General features: G+C 38.6%; 1 protein-coding gene across 1 annotated transcript in view; it reads right to left on the minus strand.

The window, feature by feature from the left end:
* The window catches only part of cryl1 (crystallin, lambda 1), a 42615-nt gene that overhangs the window by 1886 nt on the left and 25019 nt on the right, over positions 1–15710 (minus strand). The window contains exons 7-8 of the mRNA XM_022216953.2: positions 6031–6139; positions 1642–1748 (exon numbers count right to left, since the gene is read on the minus strand). Of these exons, the coding sequence (XP_022072645.2) occupies positions 1642–1748; positions 6031–6139 (216 nt within the window). The remainder of the gene's footprint in view (positions 1–1641; positions 1749–6030; positions 6140–15710) is intronic.

A 15710-nucleotide genomic window follows, 5' to 3' on the forward strand; every position in this document is an offset into this window, starting at 1 on the left:
TTATAACTTTAAGCCTGAATACAATTTAAATGGGTGAGTTATATAAAAAATTGACTCCCATGCAGTTGTCATGAATTCAGAAATTAGCAATGGAGACCACAAGTGTTTTTTGTACCAGGTAATAAACATTTTTATTTCTGCTGTAAAGTTGAGCATTTTAACATGGAGGTCTATGGAGATTGGCTCACTTTTGAAGCCAACCCCAAGTGGCCATTCAAGGAACTGCAGTAATTGAAACTTTGCTTCATTTTTCAGTGCTGGAGGTTGTTGTTTGGTTCTAGCAGACACAGTTCGTCTTGCTTTCTGTTGCTTTTAACAGCTCTCTTGGTTGTTTTGGATGCCTTCACAATGGGGGTAGTGTAAACTTTGGTAAGTTTTTTCCCTTTTGGTGAAGGTTTTTGTCAGCAGATTTAGAGAAGACTGCAAAGTTAGCAAGTTTGTCTGCAGTCCCCTACAGGCCAGGGAAGAATCAAAGTCTTAGCTGTTTGTATTGACTGTTTTCAATATACCTCCCAATCATTGTCTAATTGCACATAGGAGATCTTTGGATTCTTTCGGTTTTCCATGTATAGTTGTGTATTTTAAATTAGACTGGTAACACCCCATGATTACTGTCACTGAACAGTCTTTACCTTAGAATTTAATTTAGATTGTAATGAAATAAATTTGTATTTCATATAACTTTAACCATAGTATTTAATATACTCAGATAAACTGTAGGTTCTTACCATTGAATATTGAAACTTGTTAGGGGAATTCGCATCCATTTTCTCTACCTGAAAGCAGTTTGACTGACAGCTGTTGTTTTAAATGCTGCATAAGTACCGCTGACTTGACTTGACTTAATTCACAGCTGTTATTATATTCTATTTTCACTCTGCTGATATGACCAATCCCTGCTCCTATTTAACTTAGATTTGTTGTAATTTAATGCAAAACCCACTACTACTAGTGCACCGGTGTGGAAGTGCCACCACATAAACTAGATTTAAAACTCTTGAATACTGTGAAATACAGAGAGTTACCTGATATTGACAGGCTGAATCAGCTCTGTATGAACTCGTTTGGCAACAGCTCTAATGTCCTGCATGTTAGATTTAAATATGATTTGCTGCATAAATACAACCAGTTTAGTTACATTTCAGTGGAAATGAATATCCTCAGTGAAGGTTTGTAAGTGAGGCGAAATGCACCAGCGAATAGATCAAACAAGATCGACTGTTTTTGTCCTCCAATGTAGCTCACTTTAAAGTATTTATTGCTCTAGCTTAAGGTGTCCTTGCATGATGACCTTCTGTGGCTAACATTTAAACAGCCTGTGATAGCATGTGACTGAGTTAAGCTTACTCAGGAGAGAGCATTAGGGCACAGAGGTGAGGAGGAACTCTTGACTCTCAGTCATGCAGAACTAAAGGCACCATCAGCAGACATTCACCTCAGTGGGCAGAAAATCGTAAATCAGGATAATTTACTGTTAAATTAATAAATGACTTTGACCCGGACTAATAAATACCGTTATATTTTACATTTATAAATCACAAGGTGCCACAAAAAAGCGTGAATGACTCTGGACAGGTCACACATTACGCTTCTGTGAAGTTTCACTCCAACTGTGATCTTTTTTGCAGCCATTAAACTTACATTAATGATGCCTTTGGATCCCTCACCGCAGAAATCAGGTACAGGTCCGAAAGAAGTCAGGACCCTCTGGATGCCTGGTCCATATCGCTTCATATAGTCCTCCAACCCTGTCCAAAGATGATCGAACAGCACAAATTTTCATCATAAATTCTGCTTTACAGCCCCAAACATTGGCGGAGCAAGTCACTAGCTCTAAATCTGTAGGCAAACAGTGTCAAACCTGTGGTCAACCTATTAGTGTTTCCCTACAGGTCGACAAAGATATAACTGAAGGTGTGAGAATGCAGAATGGTGAACTTTTTGATCTAAAATACCCACAAGCGTCTTCAAGTTCTTGTGTGCGAGGTTGTAAAATTGCAATTTAAGACTGGAATGCACTTCTCTGGGTTGCATGTAAGTGAATGGATGCTGGGATTGTGTTGATATATTCACACACTGGCTTACAGACATGCACATGGATGCAGAGTTTTGGTTATCATACTACTTCCTAGTCCACTTGGAGGACATGTTCTACCACTGGTTTAAGGCCAATGTCATGCTGGAGTCCTATGTCTATGCCTGCAAGTACACAAGAATATGAAAGAGTCTGCAAGGTGATGTAAATTTCATCATCAAATTTTTGACCAAATTTAGTAGTTCAGCTGTGACTTCGTGGTGTGTATGTGCAGAATACATAGATACCAATCTACTTCTATCTACTACTATATGATTGAACTGTAGATACTTTAATACTATAACAACAAATATGCTTCCATGGTGTTCACATAGTGTCTGTAAGCATACCTGTCAAGTAGCATAATAAAGACCCCTCATGCTTTTAGACGGAATGTGAAGGTTTTGTTTCTGTTGGTTTGAAATTTGACACACACGACTATACAACATGCTCTGGGAAATGTTAGCTCCTCTCCTGTTTACCCATAGCATCTTTACTGCAGCCTTAAACTAAATAGAAACCATGAAAATACTGCTAAAGAAAAAATAGTCTTAAGGACTGCTGCATTTCAAAGAATTAATACCATCGGTATTAATTAAGGCACATTCCAAAGGTTTTCTTGTACACAGAACAAAAAACCAACAGTAAAGTAAGTTTAGGTGACCTCAATTTGAGCTTATGATGTAAGTACAGTTTCCTGCATCAAACTGTTTCACACTAGTCTCGGTCTTTTGAATATGTCAACTCCACAGAGAACCACTGAGGAAAAACTACAAAATATTTGAAGTGATTAAATTACACAGTTTGGATGTGATGTAAGTCTCCTTGCTGAGAGCTCATGTTAAATACCTCATAAATAGCTGTCAGGTTCCACTTTCAAAGCATTTTTTTTTTGTCTTAGTTGAACTTTGAGTGCAGCTCATTGGAGCTATTTTCATTTATTAATCTGTGGTTATTCATTTGTGGTTTAGGCAGCACAATATTTTGTAAATGTGCTGCAAACACACTGTTAAAGATTAATCATTAGGGATTCTGGTGTTTGTGTAAAACTTCTATTAGGAGTCTTGTTATATTCGCTCTGAGCTGCAAATAAATTCCAATTAATGCAAAAACATTTAAGAGTCTAGAAATGTCCACCATCCCTGAGTATGCAACTAAATGTTTGCTGATCACATAATTGTGTCGGTTGGGTTAGATGTAGAAAAATATCAATGCATCTAGCGATCTATGAGGTGACAGAGCCTCCATAATCAATGATTGGGCAAAGCGCATCATAAAGAGGCTCAGTGTTATGGTTTGTTGACATTCCTGTGATAAGAAACCCAGCAGGAGAGGACTAGACGTTTAAAACATTACACAGCCCGAGTGGAGAGATCTGGGAAAAAACAGGACGTGCCCAAACTACTTCACAGCAGCTCCTTAATTAAGGCAGGTCAGAGGGGCTCCAGTTAAAACAGTTCTGAAGTTTCACGCCAGATTTAAAAGCATGATACTTTTTACACTTACTCGCTAATCAGGGAAACTTAATATGTGACAACAGTTAAACTAAATAAACTACTTTATATTTATGTATTATATCATGTATTGTCCTTAAGCTAGTTTTCTTACCTGTCTCATCTTGTAAAGCCATTAAATGGATGTGATGGAAAATCAAAATGTAAAAGACACTCAAAAAAACTAGTTTGCTTAATCTATGGAAAGCTGTTTTACCATTTAATAGTTAGAGTGGACATGTGTTGCAGATATCCAACATTAATCTTCTTTCAAATATTCACATCGTCATACTTCCAGGACAAATCATGTGGTTTACCAAAACAGAAACCTACAATTTAACTGCAGATATTTGCAACGTCAATTGTGAATTTCTACCGCTGGATTAAGACTAGGAGTAATTCCAGTTTCACATATCTATAGTTTAATTCAGACAAGTCATAATTCTAGTTGAAGATATCACTGAGTCCTCTCAATTCAAGGTATCCACATTGTTCTTTATAGATTTCTTTTTGAATTAAGTTTTAATTTGTGAGAATGACATTGTAGACATCTAAAACTGAAATTTTGTCAGGTTAAAATGTGATTACAGAGAATTTTGATTTGGCAAGAAGATGTTGCAGGTATCTGTAGTTAAGTCAGAAACTATGGCAACTCGGAAAGGGCTCGCTTTTCAAACACACCACAACTGTAATCGCATTTAAAAAGATATTTTACGTGTTACAACAGCCTAAGGCCGAAGTTCGAGCACATTCATTTAAACCACATAACTAAAATGAACAAAGCTCTACTTTTTCGCTGATAAGGTCATCCTATTTCACAGCACTTTCTATAAATCTTCTCCTCAACAGCAACTACCATCGCTTCTTAGGAATTCAAATGCTGATTGGGAAACTTCATCTGCAACTATTCTTACTAGTTAAAATGACATTTTGAGCATTACAATTTTACATGTCAAAACTGCTTTCTGGTATCTAATCTGAATGACATGGTTTTGTAATGTCATTTTATTCTGTACAGTCAAACTCAGCTATTAAATGTTAAAACAGCTTCCTCTCGATGTTACAACTTTGGTTGTTCACTCTTAAAGGTATGTTTTGAGATACAGAGACTCCACAGTTTGTAGCTTTAAAAGGTAGCTATGGAGAGATTGTAGTAATTAAGAATGTTTACAATGGTTTTCTAAAGGTCGTCCACTTTGCAAAAATGTCCACAGAAACTCTGCTGTATCTTCTTGACTTGGCTCAGTTTCTTTAACACTTGTTGCTCACAATGTTTTCTGAAGTGTTTTAGCAGTTGAGCTGCCTTTGAATGACTACAGACGGCAGGTTTTTTTTTGTGAATTATTCCTTTAAAGGATAAAGTTCTCGTGTACAGCTACTATGCTATACAAAAGCTAAGTCATTCAAGCAGAATAGAAAGTGAAGACAGTGAGGCTGAGTGCTCCACTATCTGATCGGAATGATTTAAGGACTCCAAGTCACAACAGCTCTTAGCAGTCTTCTGAGAACATGATCATGCTACTGCTTCCTGAGCAGGAAGAGAAAAAAACATCAGCAGAGAGGTTGAGTACTGTAACTACAGGTAGAGTTGGCAACTGGTTAGAAGGCTGCGATGTGGGCTCTGTGAGTTTTGGATTACTGGTGTGAGGGAGAGCATTCATGGCGACCCATCAAAAGGCTGCTTTGTTCAGCCACAGTGTACTTTCTGTGTGCGTGTACGAATGTGTACACAGTCAGGGTTGCTGTCTGGGTTTCACACTCCCCTTTGATATTCTCCATCTAGCTGAGGTTTCACTCTCCCTGACACACACAGCAACGCCACACTGTGCTACAATACATGTATGTTGTGTTGAGACATGTGAACTATGCCACTGCTGCTTCTCTCACAGTTATGATGCAACTGCTGAACTATTTGGATTTTTCTGAAGCTTTCTTTGCTCATTTGTAGTGGATTTTCAGTTAATAGTTTGACTTTGTCATTTTGTATAATGTAGATTGTTTATGTCAAAATATGCAGGTACAAAGTAACTGCCAGCATGCTATTTATGCCACTCATTTAACATGCTTTCTGTTCTTTGCATGCTTTTTGTATTACATGGTTGTGAGGAACTTTTACAGAGAAGAAAATTACTAAAAAAGGTGCTTAAATTCTCATTTTTAAGTAAACTTATGCTATAAGTTGTAATGTAATGGGATCTACTCTGAACTGTCATTTACCACTTACAGCTACAAAAAATCCATTTAAGTGTCAAGAAACTCCAGTAGGTGGAATTGTTACTGTACCTAATTGTGAAATTAGACAACCAAAACACTCAGTTCTTGGTCCCAAGATGAACCTGTAGTGTTTTTCCTTCAGTATCTACGTTTGGATACTCAAATTGATCAAAACTAGGGTAACAAGAAGGCATGCTGGACAGCAAACTTCTGTATGTGTGCAAAAAGAGTCCAAACGGGGAACTTTACCTTCAGGTGCATTGAGGTGCATTGTTTCCATGGGACCTATGAAGGCGTAACGCATTCCTAGTCCCTCTGACATCACCAGGTCGATGTCCTTCACTGAGATAATGCCGTCCTAGGAACAAAAAAAGGAGTTGGATAGCTCATTACACAGAATTCGGTTTAAATTAGTTAATAGATGTAGATGTTCCTACAGCAGCTTTGTCAAAACAGTTCAAAGATCTGACAGATTGACGCCGTTTAATTTTTCAGTGTTCAGTGATGATGATGCCACCACTAACAGACAGACTGCAGGTCAGATTAAAGTCTGAGCATGTAAGAACATTTTTTCCCTGGCACTGCATCAAAGTTATGGCTTTTCACCCCCTAGTGTTTTGGATAAACCAGATTCCCTTTGATCCCATCAGACTACTCCCACCAGATAAAGTTTCCCTAATCAGCCCGTTCTGTGTCCGCAGGATTATGTGGATGGAGGACGGAGGGACGGATGGAAGGGGGAGACTGAGGGAGTGGTTCAGGTATCTGTGGTTCAGATAGATACCTGCTGGCCGACCACAGAGGAAATCAAAGCTCAGATACAGATACAGAGAGCAGGGTGAGCAAGAGGAGAGGGACAGGGTCGTCTTTGTTTGGGTCCTGTGTCCAACAACGAGCCTGTTATCTGAGTAAAGTGGGCTGGTGGGTGGGGTCTCTTCTCCACTGTAATCACTGGGGGCAACAGGCTGCTTTCTCAGCCGCTCTGCTTTCCAACGCTGGCCTCGACTCAAGGACCATTTTCTGTGTGTTTGGAGGGTGAGGGAAGGCCGTGGTTATGTAACAAGGATCAGGCTGAAGGCCCGATGGTCATGTTGGACGTCATGATCTTTTACTGTGCGTACTGGTTCTAGGGTCAGAGTAGGGAGTGTACAGTAACTAAGAAACATTTACACACCCTTACGAAAGTTCTGCGCTGAAAGAAGTAATTTTAAATTAGTGTCTGGCCATAACAGACAACAGCACAGTGAAGCAGGAGCATGTTTATTGACTGGAGATTACTGGTGATGGAATGAAAACTTGCTGGTAAACCAGTGGCTAGTGGAGAAAAGTTCTTCTGTATGGTCATATAAACTTTAATACGACTGAAAAATGCAAATGTGTGTCTAATAGAGACTCTGAGTGAAACTATAACTTGTTCTACAGGTAAAAAACCCTTTTCACTAGATTTTCTAAGATATCAAGGTGATGAGTCCCACCCCATCTAACTGGGTTGATGTAGGTCATCTTGATGCCACCAAAATATCACAAAAGAATGACTCATTAACTTCACTCATCAGTAGTGTTAATGTGGTGACTGATCTGACCCATTTTCAGATGAACGTAGATTAGTTGTAAGGTGGTTTTAGTTTTTAGGGACGGTTTAAGATATAAACTGCTAACTGTAGTATCCAACTGATGAAAAACAAACAAAAAGAAAAAACTTCTAACAGTAAAAATGACACCTAATGGGAAATGGGATTAGTTTAAACAAAGACGCTCATGGTTGTCTTGTCCAAACTTAACTACAGAACTTGTGTATCTGTGCCATAATGTAGAGGGATCTGTTGCTGTTGTAAGATAGATTGTACCTACTGTCCACTACTGAGTCATTCATAGGCACCCTTTCTTTATTTTTTAGATTCAGCTCAACTGTTGAGGCCTGTTTGCTGATTAGTTCATTCATTTTCTTACCACAGTTCCAAAAGAGGGCTTTAAAATATGTAAAGTGGAGACAGATTGCATTGAGTTTCTGACAGCAGTTGAAAAGAAGTTTGGATGTCTCAATGATTCTGTTTTATTCAAGTGTCCCACATAAGTTGTAACTACTAACACACTAAAACGCATTTATCTAAGTGAAATGTATCTGTCTGATCTTGATATTTACCTGTGTCTCTCTTACTGTGGCAATTCAAACTTCCCTCTCTGAAAAAGACCTACAGTTTCTTCTCTTGTGGACTCAAAACTTCAGCAACGCTTGTGGTTAGTAAACAGTTCAAATTTGTGTGTCAGGGTTCAGGACTTCACTGTCAGAAGTCTATGTGACTGAGCTCACAGGTACCAGAAAATGTCTCACATAATTTTCTACCTGTTCAGCTTGTTCCTAGTACATTTTATTAACAATGCTGAGGAGGAGGAGCTTGGTTCAACTCAAGTGTCTCCTCAAATACCATTCATGTTCAGTGATTAGTTCTTTCCACTGTTACATGTCATCGTTAAGGGTTCCAATTATCACAGCGCCTCAGGTGAGTGATACCAAGTGTACAAGCAGTTTTACATCGCCCAAAAAAAAATGAGGTGTGTGTCGAATTAAACCGCATTGTGAACTCTGGTGTGTCCTCCTATTACATGACTTCACGAAAGAGCATTACCAAAGCTCGTTACAGGTCAGTAGAGAACAGTGTTCACTATTTTCAGGTACTCTCAGGTCTGCGATGTAGCAGCATTGTAAGCAGACAACAATACAACATAAAGCCACAACATTGAAACACTGACAGGTGAAGTGAACAAAACTGATCATCTCGTTGCAGTTGCACCACTCAAGGGGTGGAATATATCAGGCAGCAAATGAACTATTAGGTCTTGGGCAGAGTGAGCCTCTGATTGACTTTGAAAAGGGCTAAATTGGGGAGACATGATGACTGGGTCTGAGCATCTCTATAATGGCAGGTTTGGTGGGGTGTTTCTGGTGTTCAGTGGCTGGACAAATGGTGAACGGGTGACAGGTTCATGGATGCCTAAGGTTCAAGTTAGAGAATGTGGTTAGACCCAACAGAAGAGGTACTGGAGCACAAATTGATGAAACAAAGGTGTCTGAACACAATAACCGCTCCGTGTAGACTCCTGTCCATTGTTGAAAGCTCCTATAATGGCCAAGAGAGTGTCAGAATTGGATCATGGAGCAGTGGAAGAAGGAGGTCTGGTCTGATGAATCACAGTTTAGTTTAAACCATGTGGATGGTCAGGTGCATGTTCACCAATTATCTGGGAAAGAGATAGTAGCAGGATGTAGTTTGGTGGGAAGGCAAAGCAATTGAAAGCAACCTGCTATCATGGATGTTCCTTTGACATGTACTCCCGACCTAAACATCGCTGCCGAACACCGACATCTCTTCAGCAGGAAGTGCTTCCTTTCACATTGCAGATATTGTTCAGAATTTAAGAAATGTGACAAGGAGTTCAAAGTGTTGACTTGGCGTCCAAATTCTTTAAATCTCCATCACACTAAACATCCGTGGGATGTGTTGGAATAACCAATCTGATCCATGGAGCCTCCGCCTTACAATTAACAGGATTTAAAGGATCTGCTACTTTAGTCTTGGTACCTGAAGAACACCTTTAGACATGCCGAGTCCAGCTTTGACGGGTCACAGCTGTCTTGCTGTCATGAGTGGGACCTGACACAATATTTGGCAGCTAGTTTTATAGTTTAAATGCCTTTTTAGTTGCCTTTTGCAGCCCCTCTGATAAAATGAAATGGCAAAGCTGAAGGTAATTCATTAAGCAGTGAAAAGTGATACTACAGTAATGAATCCATCCTACTAGTGAATACCTGCTTTTCTAAACACTAAATGGGCTCTTTTGTCCTTTAAATGTTTAGAAAACAGGCCAATTTTGTGTTTAGAAATCAAGCCTGGGGATTTAATCTGTAATGTATTCGCTCTTATTCAACAAGTATGTAAAGCCACAACAGTTGGAGAGTGCTTCTGTACAGAGGGCCTCAGTGTAAGATCACGTCTACTGGGAAATGAACACTAAACTTTGCATTTTCCCAGTGTCTGGCAGCAAAGACATTGTGGATGCATTCTTATGCATACATAGCCTGAAGAACTTGTGCATTTCCTCATCTGATCAGATGCTCCTTACTGGTTCCAAAGCCAGGTTAAAAACCAATCTAGATTTGCAGAGGCTGCCATTAAAGGCACTTTTACTTCACTTTTGCACATACAAGTCCTTGCTAAAGACTTACAACTTTTTATTTTGTCTGTTTTTTAAATCTTAGATAGTCTAATTCCCTGTGTCTGTCCATTGTGTAGTTTTGTTTTTAAGGTGTTGCACACATTTCCGTCAAGGTTCGGTTATTTTGAATGTGCTTTACAAGTAGACTACATTTGACTTGACCTGATGCTGGATGAACATAGTTGTACAAATGACAGGTGATGTGTTGTTCATTGCAGATCTCAGCAGATTGCCGTACCGCATACTCTGGATGCCATTTAGAATGCAGGTCATTATGGTTTTCATGCGTCATCTGCCTAATTGCACATTGATTCTATTTTTCCTTATTGGCAACCAAAAACAAATTAATTACCAAACAGACTGACAATCCTGTTTTTAATCAATAGTAGAACATGGATTTGCGTAACAATTCAGATCATGAATTCTTGCATAATGACAGACATCAGAACCAATTAATTCCCCACAGTCCACTTTCTTTTTATGCACAAACAAATCTAAATAATACTCACCATGATTCACTAAAACATCCTTAAACTGCTTGTTTTGTAATAACATCCCAAGACCTAAAGTTAAACAATTTACAATAATATAAAATGAAGAAAAACAGCCAGTCCTCATCTTTTGAAAGCTTTTTAAATTCATAGACAGAGAGGAAACATCAATTGACAGCTTTGTGTATGAACGTGAACTGTATGTACGCCCTGAATAGTTTGGATTGTATGTTCATTCCTTTCTTGGGGTTAGATTTTGGCCAAAAGGATTCCTTTATCATAGTTTCATTTACATACAAAGATGTAGTGTCAGATTGGTATAGGAGTCCTATTTCTCTTAACTGAGAAGATTTTTAGAAAGTGAAACCTTACAAATTCTCAGATTCCCACCACCGAGTATCTAAAATGTGATTTTGTGAGTGTCGTGTGCAGAGTAGTGAGTTGAAGCTCAGGTCAGCTGGTTCATCTGGTTCACTTGATCACGGCTCAAACAGCAACAGAGATTCACATCTTATCTCGATCTCACTTTCACTAAAAATAAAGCCCTGTGTTTGTTATGAAAAATCGGTATTAGGAAACACCTTCTGGCTGAGTAACATCTTAGACAGGCAGTATAACCTAATTAGAGCTGGTTTGGATGACTAATTCTCTGGCTTTACCTGTTGAGCAGCTTTGACAAGAGGAGCTCAGCAGAAAGGCTGAAGGATCATTCTAGTCACACAGGTTTTTCCTTGTATTTATGCAGATGATACAATCTGCTCAAAGATGCATCAATCAGATTTGTAAAATTTAAATAAACAAAAACACAAAGTACTCTGCAGGTCAATGATTGAATAAAAGGTTTAAGCCTTTCCATTTCATTTGTTGTTTTTTTAAACACACCAGGTGATTTATTGCTGTGCAGGATAATAATAATAGTAATAATGTTTATAGGTCAGCTTACAGCAGACACTTAGACTTGTCAGGGTACTTCTGTTATGATTTAGAGCCACACTAAATCATGCAGAGGGATATGGAGCAGACCAAGCCATCACTGGTTGTTAAAAATTACATTTGTGCTTTTTGTTCAATGACAAAACACTGTCTGTGAAGTAGGTCTTGATGTTCCACCATAAAAAAAGCAGAAAAACTGGTTAAATTGCTGATGCAGATTAGGAATACTGAGCCACAAACTAGCTAAATTCAAATGCTTGCATTTGTCATTTTTAAATATTTATTTCCCTTGTAAGTTCTGAGGAAAGACATCTTAACGTTCAGTCATCTGACAAACATATATGAAACAACCATGGAGGTGTCTTTAATTTACCATGACAAGAAAACTACATTTATCCACTACATTTCAAGTCATTTTACTTAATTTCTTTGTGAAAATGCATCTTCCTCTTTGAATAATTAAAGCTTGAAGAGATGTAGGCCATGTTTGGGAGTGCATTTATTTGGTGTTGTAGTTTACTATTGCTGCCGGCATCTGACTACACGATGGGCGGTGAGTGGTAAAATCTGTCAGCTGCAAATACTTTATGTCTTTGCTTTTTCTATAGCTGACATATCTGTGGTCATGCTGAAATGATTCCTTTCTGTGTCATTTGTTTGATATATACAAGATGTATGTCAGGAGACAAACGAGCGCCCAGTTTCTATTGCATTATTCGATTGGTCATCCTGTTTTCACTATATTTTGTTGTCTTTAAGATCTAATAGAGTCACTTTGCTTGGGCGTCTCACATCATTCCTGCTTTACTGTAAACAAGATGCAGTGCAACGCGGTCGCAGCTCCTTTGAGAGCAAAGCTTGACACTTTGACAGTGATGTGGCATTTTTGTCAGCTAGGACCTAAGGGTGCCCTTCGGGTTAATTCTCCTCCACAGGAGCCTCACAAGGTAGTGGATCCAGGCACAATAAGGAATGTCATGTAGATATGAGTCTGAGCTTCCACAGGCCAGTGTGAAATCACAAATATCACATGGGGGATGCATGAATGCTGCGTTACAGCCAGAACACAGTCAGGAGGGGGAGGAACCTCTGCTGTAGATACACTCATGTGTTGTTATTCACAGAAGTGAAAAGTTATTCCCAGTGACTGTTGTTGCTGTTTTCTTGGGCTCAGTAGTGACTGAAATAACAGGAGGTTTCACCTGACTGCAGGGACACTTGGTTCTGCAAGAAGCTACCCTTGAAACAAAGAATTCTGAGTCAGTCAAGGACACCTGAAAGGACCTCTGGTACAAGTCAAATCTTCATAGCCTGTTGGTCCCTACTTGTCTTTTTAATGCTACCGTTTCACAAAAGATTCACATTTTTAGCAGGCGCACAGACTTACATGTGACAAGACTTTTATGTGTGATTTTGTGTTGCAACAAAGCTCATGAATGCAAAAATGGTGGCAGGAGAATGGTCTATAGACACTTTTCACAGCAGACATTTTGACTTGTCAAACCAGAATAAGTGAAGATGAAGCTAAAATTACTGGTGGTGGCATTTCAGTGAGTGTCCCAGTTAATAATCTGAGTGAGCACGTTCTATTCCAGAGCCCTGAGAGGTGAACTGTGAAGCAAATTTAACATAGCAACCTAAATGCCAATCAAAACTAATGGATGTCACAACAGTGGTCATTAGTTAACCACGCCTGACGTACGTCCGGGGGGCTACTGCATTCGCTTTGGTATGTGGCTGGCTGGGTAAGTATGTATGTATGTGGGTGTGTGTGTGTCCGGTAAGATATCTCTGCAAGTGCTGAAGTCAAGATAATCAAACTTGGCACTGAAGATCAGTCTAAGGTCCCCTGCTCAGTTGTGGAGTTAGAGGTCAGCAGATCAAGTAGGAAGGGATATACGTAGGATGATCAAAATTGATACAGAGTATCATGCATGGGCGTGGTTCTGCCCTCTACTGCCGGCTATCTAGTTTTCTCTGTTAACCTTTTTTTTTTTCCATCAGGCTCTGTGTTTGTTGATTCTTCTTCTGCAAAAAATGTACTGATTAGGTGCCGCCTACTTGAGTCAAGAGGAACAGGCTGTTTCAATGGAGAGCTCTGGAAGATCTGACAAAAATTATTAGGGTAAAAAGCACCGTTGTTGATTCCAAAACAGACGTTAGTTAATGGCATTTGGCAGTTTTGATGTTAAAATACACAATCTCATTAAATAAGAAAACTGCATAAATAATTGATATAATTATGGCAAAATCAATACAACACCATAAAACTCTGAGCTCAGACTGTGAAAGTCTGCCTGAGGCTCTTTGAGTTTTGGCATATCAGTGCTTAAAGCAAAATGCTAATATAGTCTCAATAATAATATCCAAAAGTTGAGGAATTAAAGATATTTCAACTTCACAGGAAAAGTCAAAGGATCTTTACTCATCCTTTAAAGACTAAGCGTTATTTTTGGAAACTTCATGGCGATCCTTCCAATAAATGAAGGATATTTCCATCTGCCACATCAATATTGTGGCCTAAAATGGCCAAACAGTCATTTTTCTGAAGCATTTACTCTTCCGGTAATTATTTATGTACTACAAATGTCTTCAACAAGGAAAATCAACCCAAATGGCATCTGATTGACTCATCAATTGTGATTAGTTACAGAAATTGTTAATTGGGTTTCCATCTCTGTTGTTGCGACCTTCTGCAAACACACAGTATGAATGTCATGGACACGTCACTTTTACCGACTACTGTGTAAAACCAGAATTGCCTGTGTGTCATTTGTGCCTCAATGCTAATGACACTTTGTTCAAAAGACTCTAATTTTGTAAATAACCTCAGAGAATGCACATGGCATAGAGATTTCAAAGCTACCTAAAGCATGCAGTGAGCCAGCTCGTGCACATTCCTTCCTGTATTTACAAAATCGCTCAATGAGCCATCTGTAGGTACTGCCTGTAGATACTAGAACTAACAAGATCCAAAAGGAGCTGTGGCTAAGAGAGGTTAATAAGAGCTAACAGGAGCCAAGAGGAACTAACAAGAGCTAAAGGAACTATGTGCAGCCAACCAAAGTTATCTGGGCTTAACAGTCGCTAACAAGAGCTGTCTGGAGCTTACAAGGGTTAATAGGACATATCAGCAGTTATCTAGAGCTAACACAAGCTAACTCAACCAAGTAAAAATGAATAAGAGCTAACAGCATACTCAAAATCTGCATACTCAATTTGTTTCCAGAAATATTACCAGTCTGCTTGGTCAATGTCCAATAAAACCTGATCAAACAACATATATACTATAGACAAAACAGATTAGTTAAATTTTTGAGTCTGAAACTCTCAATAAATGATATCAAAAGATGTTTGATTGTTGCTTATTCACAAAGGAACTATATAAATTATTCCACCTCATTCATAGATATATTTACAAATTAGCAGCATAGTGAGACAGACCTAAATCTTGTTGAAACATGGGCATGAATCTAGCACTGATGAGCCATGTTAGTGATATAACAACACATTTTGTGAATTTTGTTCCAATTTTATTGTTATTTTCAAATTCAATAGTACACTTTATTTCTTTAGTACATTCCTTGCATAAACAAGGCAGAGAATCATAGTATGTACAACCAAACAGGGGTAAATACGGGTGAATAATATAATTATAGGGATTGTTTTCCTACTTTTGAAAACTGAATCTCAACCTGTTCTGTTTAAGATACAGTACAGTATTCTCATTGTCACTTCTTTAAAGCTACAAACACTACAGAAACATCAACTGGTTTTAAAAAGTTTTAGTGACCTATAATGACCTGGGTGATATTTCATATCTTATAGAGGACAAGGTTGAAACTGAAGAAAAAAAAAGAATTAAAAGCACATATTTTTTTACACAAATTTAAATATACGTAGCAGCAACGTGGAGTAAGTGTCACCTGGCATTTAAAAATCCAAAAGAAGGATTTAAAGCTGTTTGTTCACACCTCCGCAGTAGTGAGTCAATCTTGCACAAACTACTGTGGGCTTTGTTTAAATAATCGAGAAAATGAATGATGAGAAAGAAACAATGAAAAGTAGAATCCTAGGAAACAGGCGCAGGCATGCTCATCTACCGTGCATCAGCATGACATTGTGCAAATCAACGATTCGTCTTTCCCATGAAAGCATAAATACACATGAAGGACCAAACCTGCTAGTGTACAGAAGAAGAAATTTCCCTTCATGCATTCATCCTTCTTTATAACTGCAGGACTTCTTTCATCAGTGTAAAAAAATCAAACCACGAGTCAGATGAGATTT

This window comes from Acanthochromis polyacanthus, chromosome 14 (genome assembly GCF_021347895.1).
Source record: "Acanthochromis polyacanthus isolate Apoly-LR-REF ecotype Palm Island chromosome 14, KAUST_Apoly_ChrSc, whole genome shotgun sequence".
In the NCBI taxonomy this organism is placed as follows: domain Eukaryota; kingdom Metazoa; phylum Chordata; class Actinopteri; family Pomacentridae; genus Acanthochromis; species Acanthochromis polyacanthus.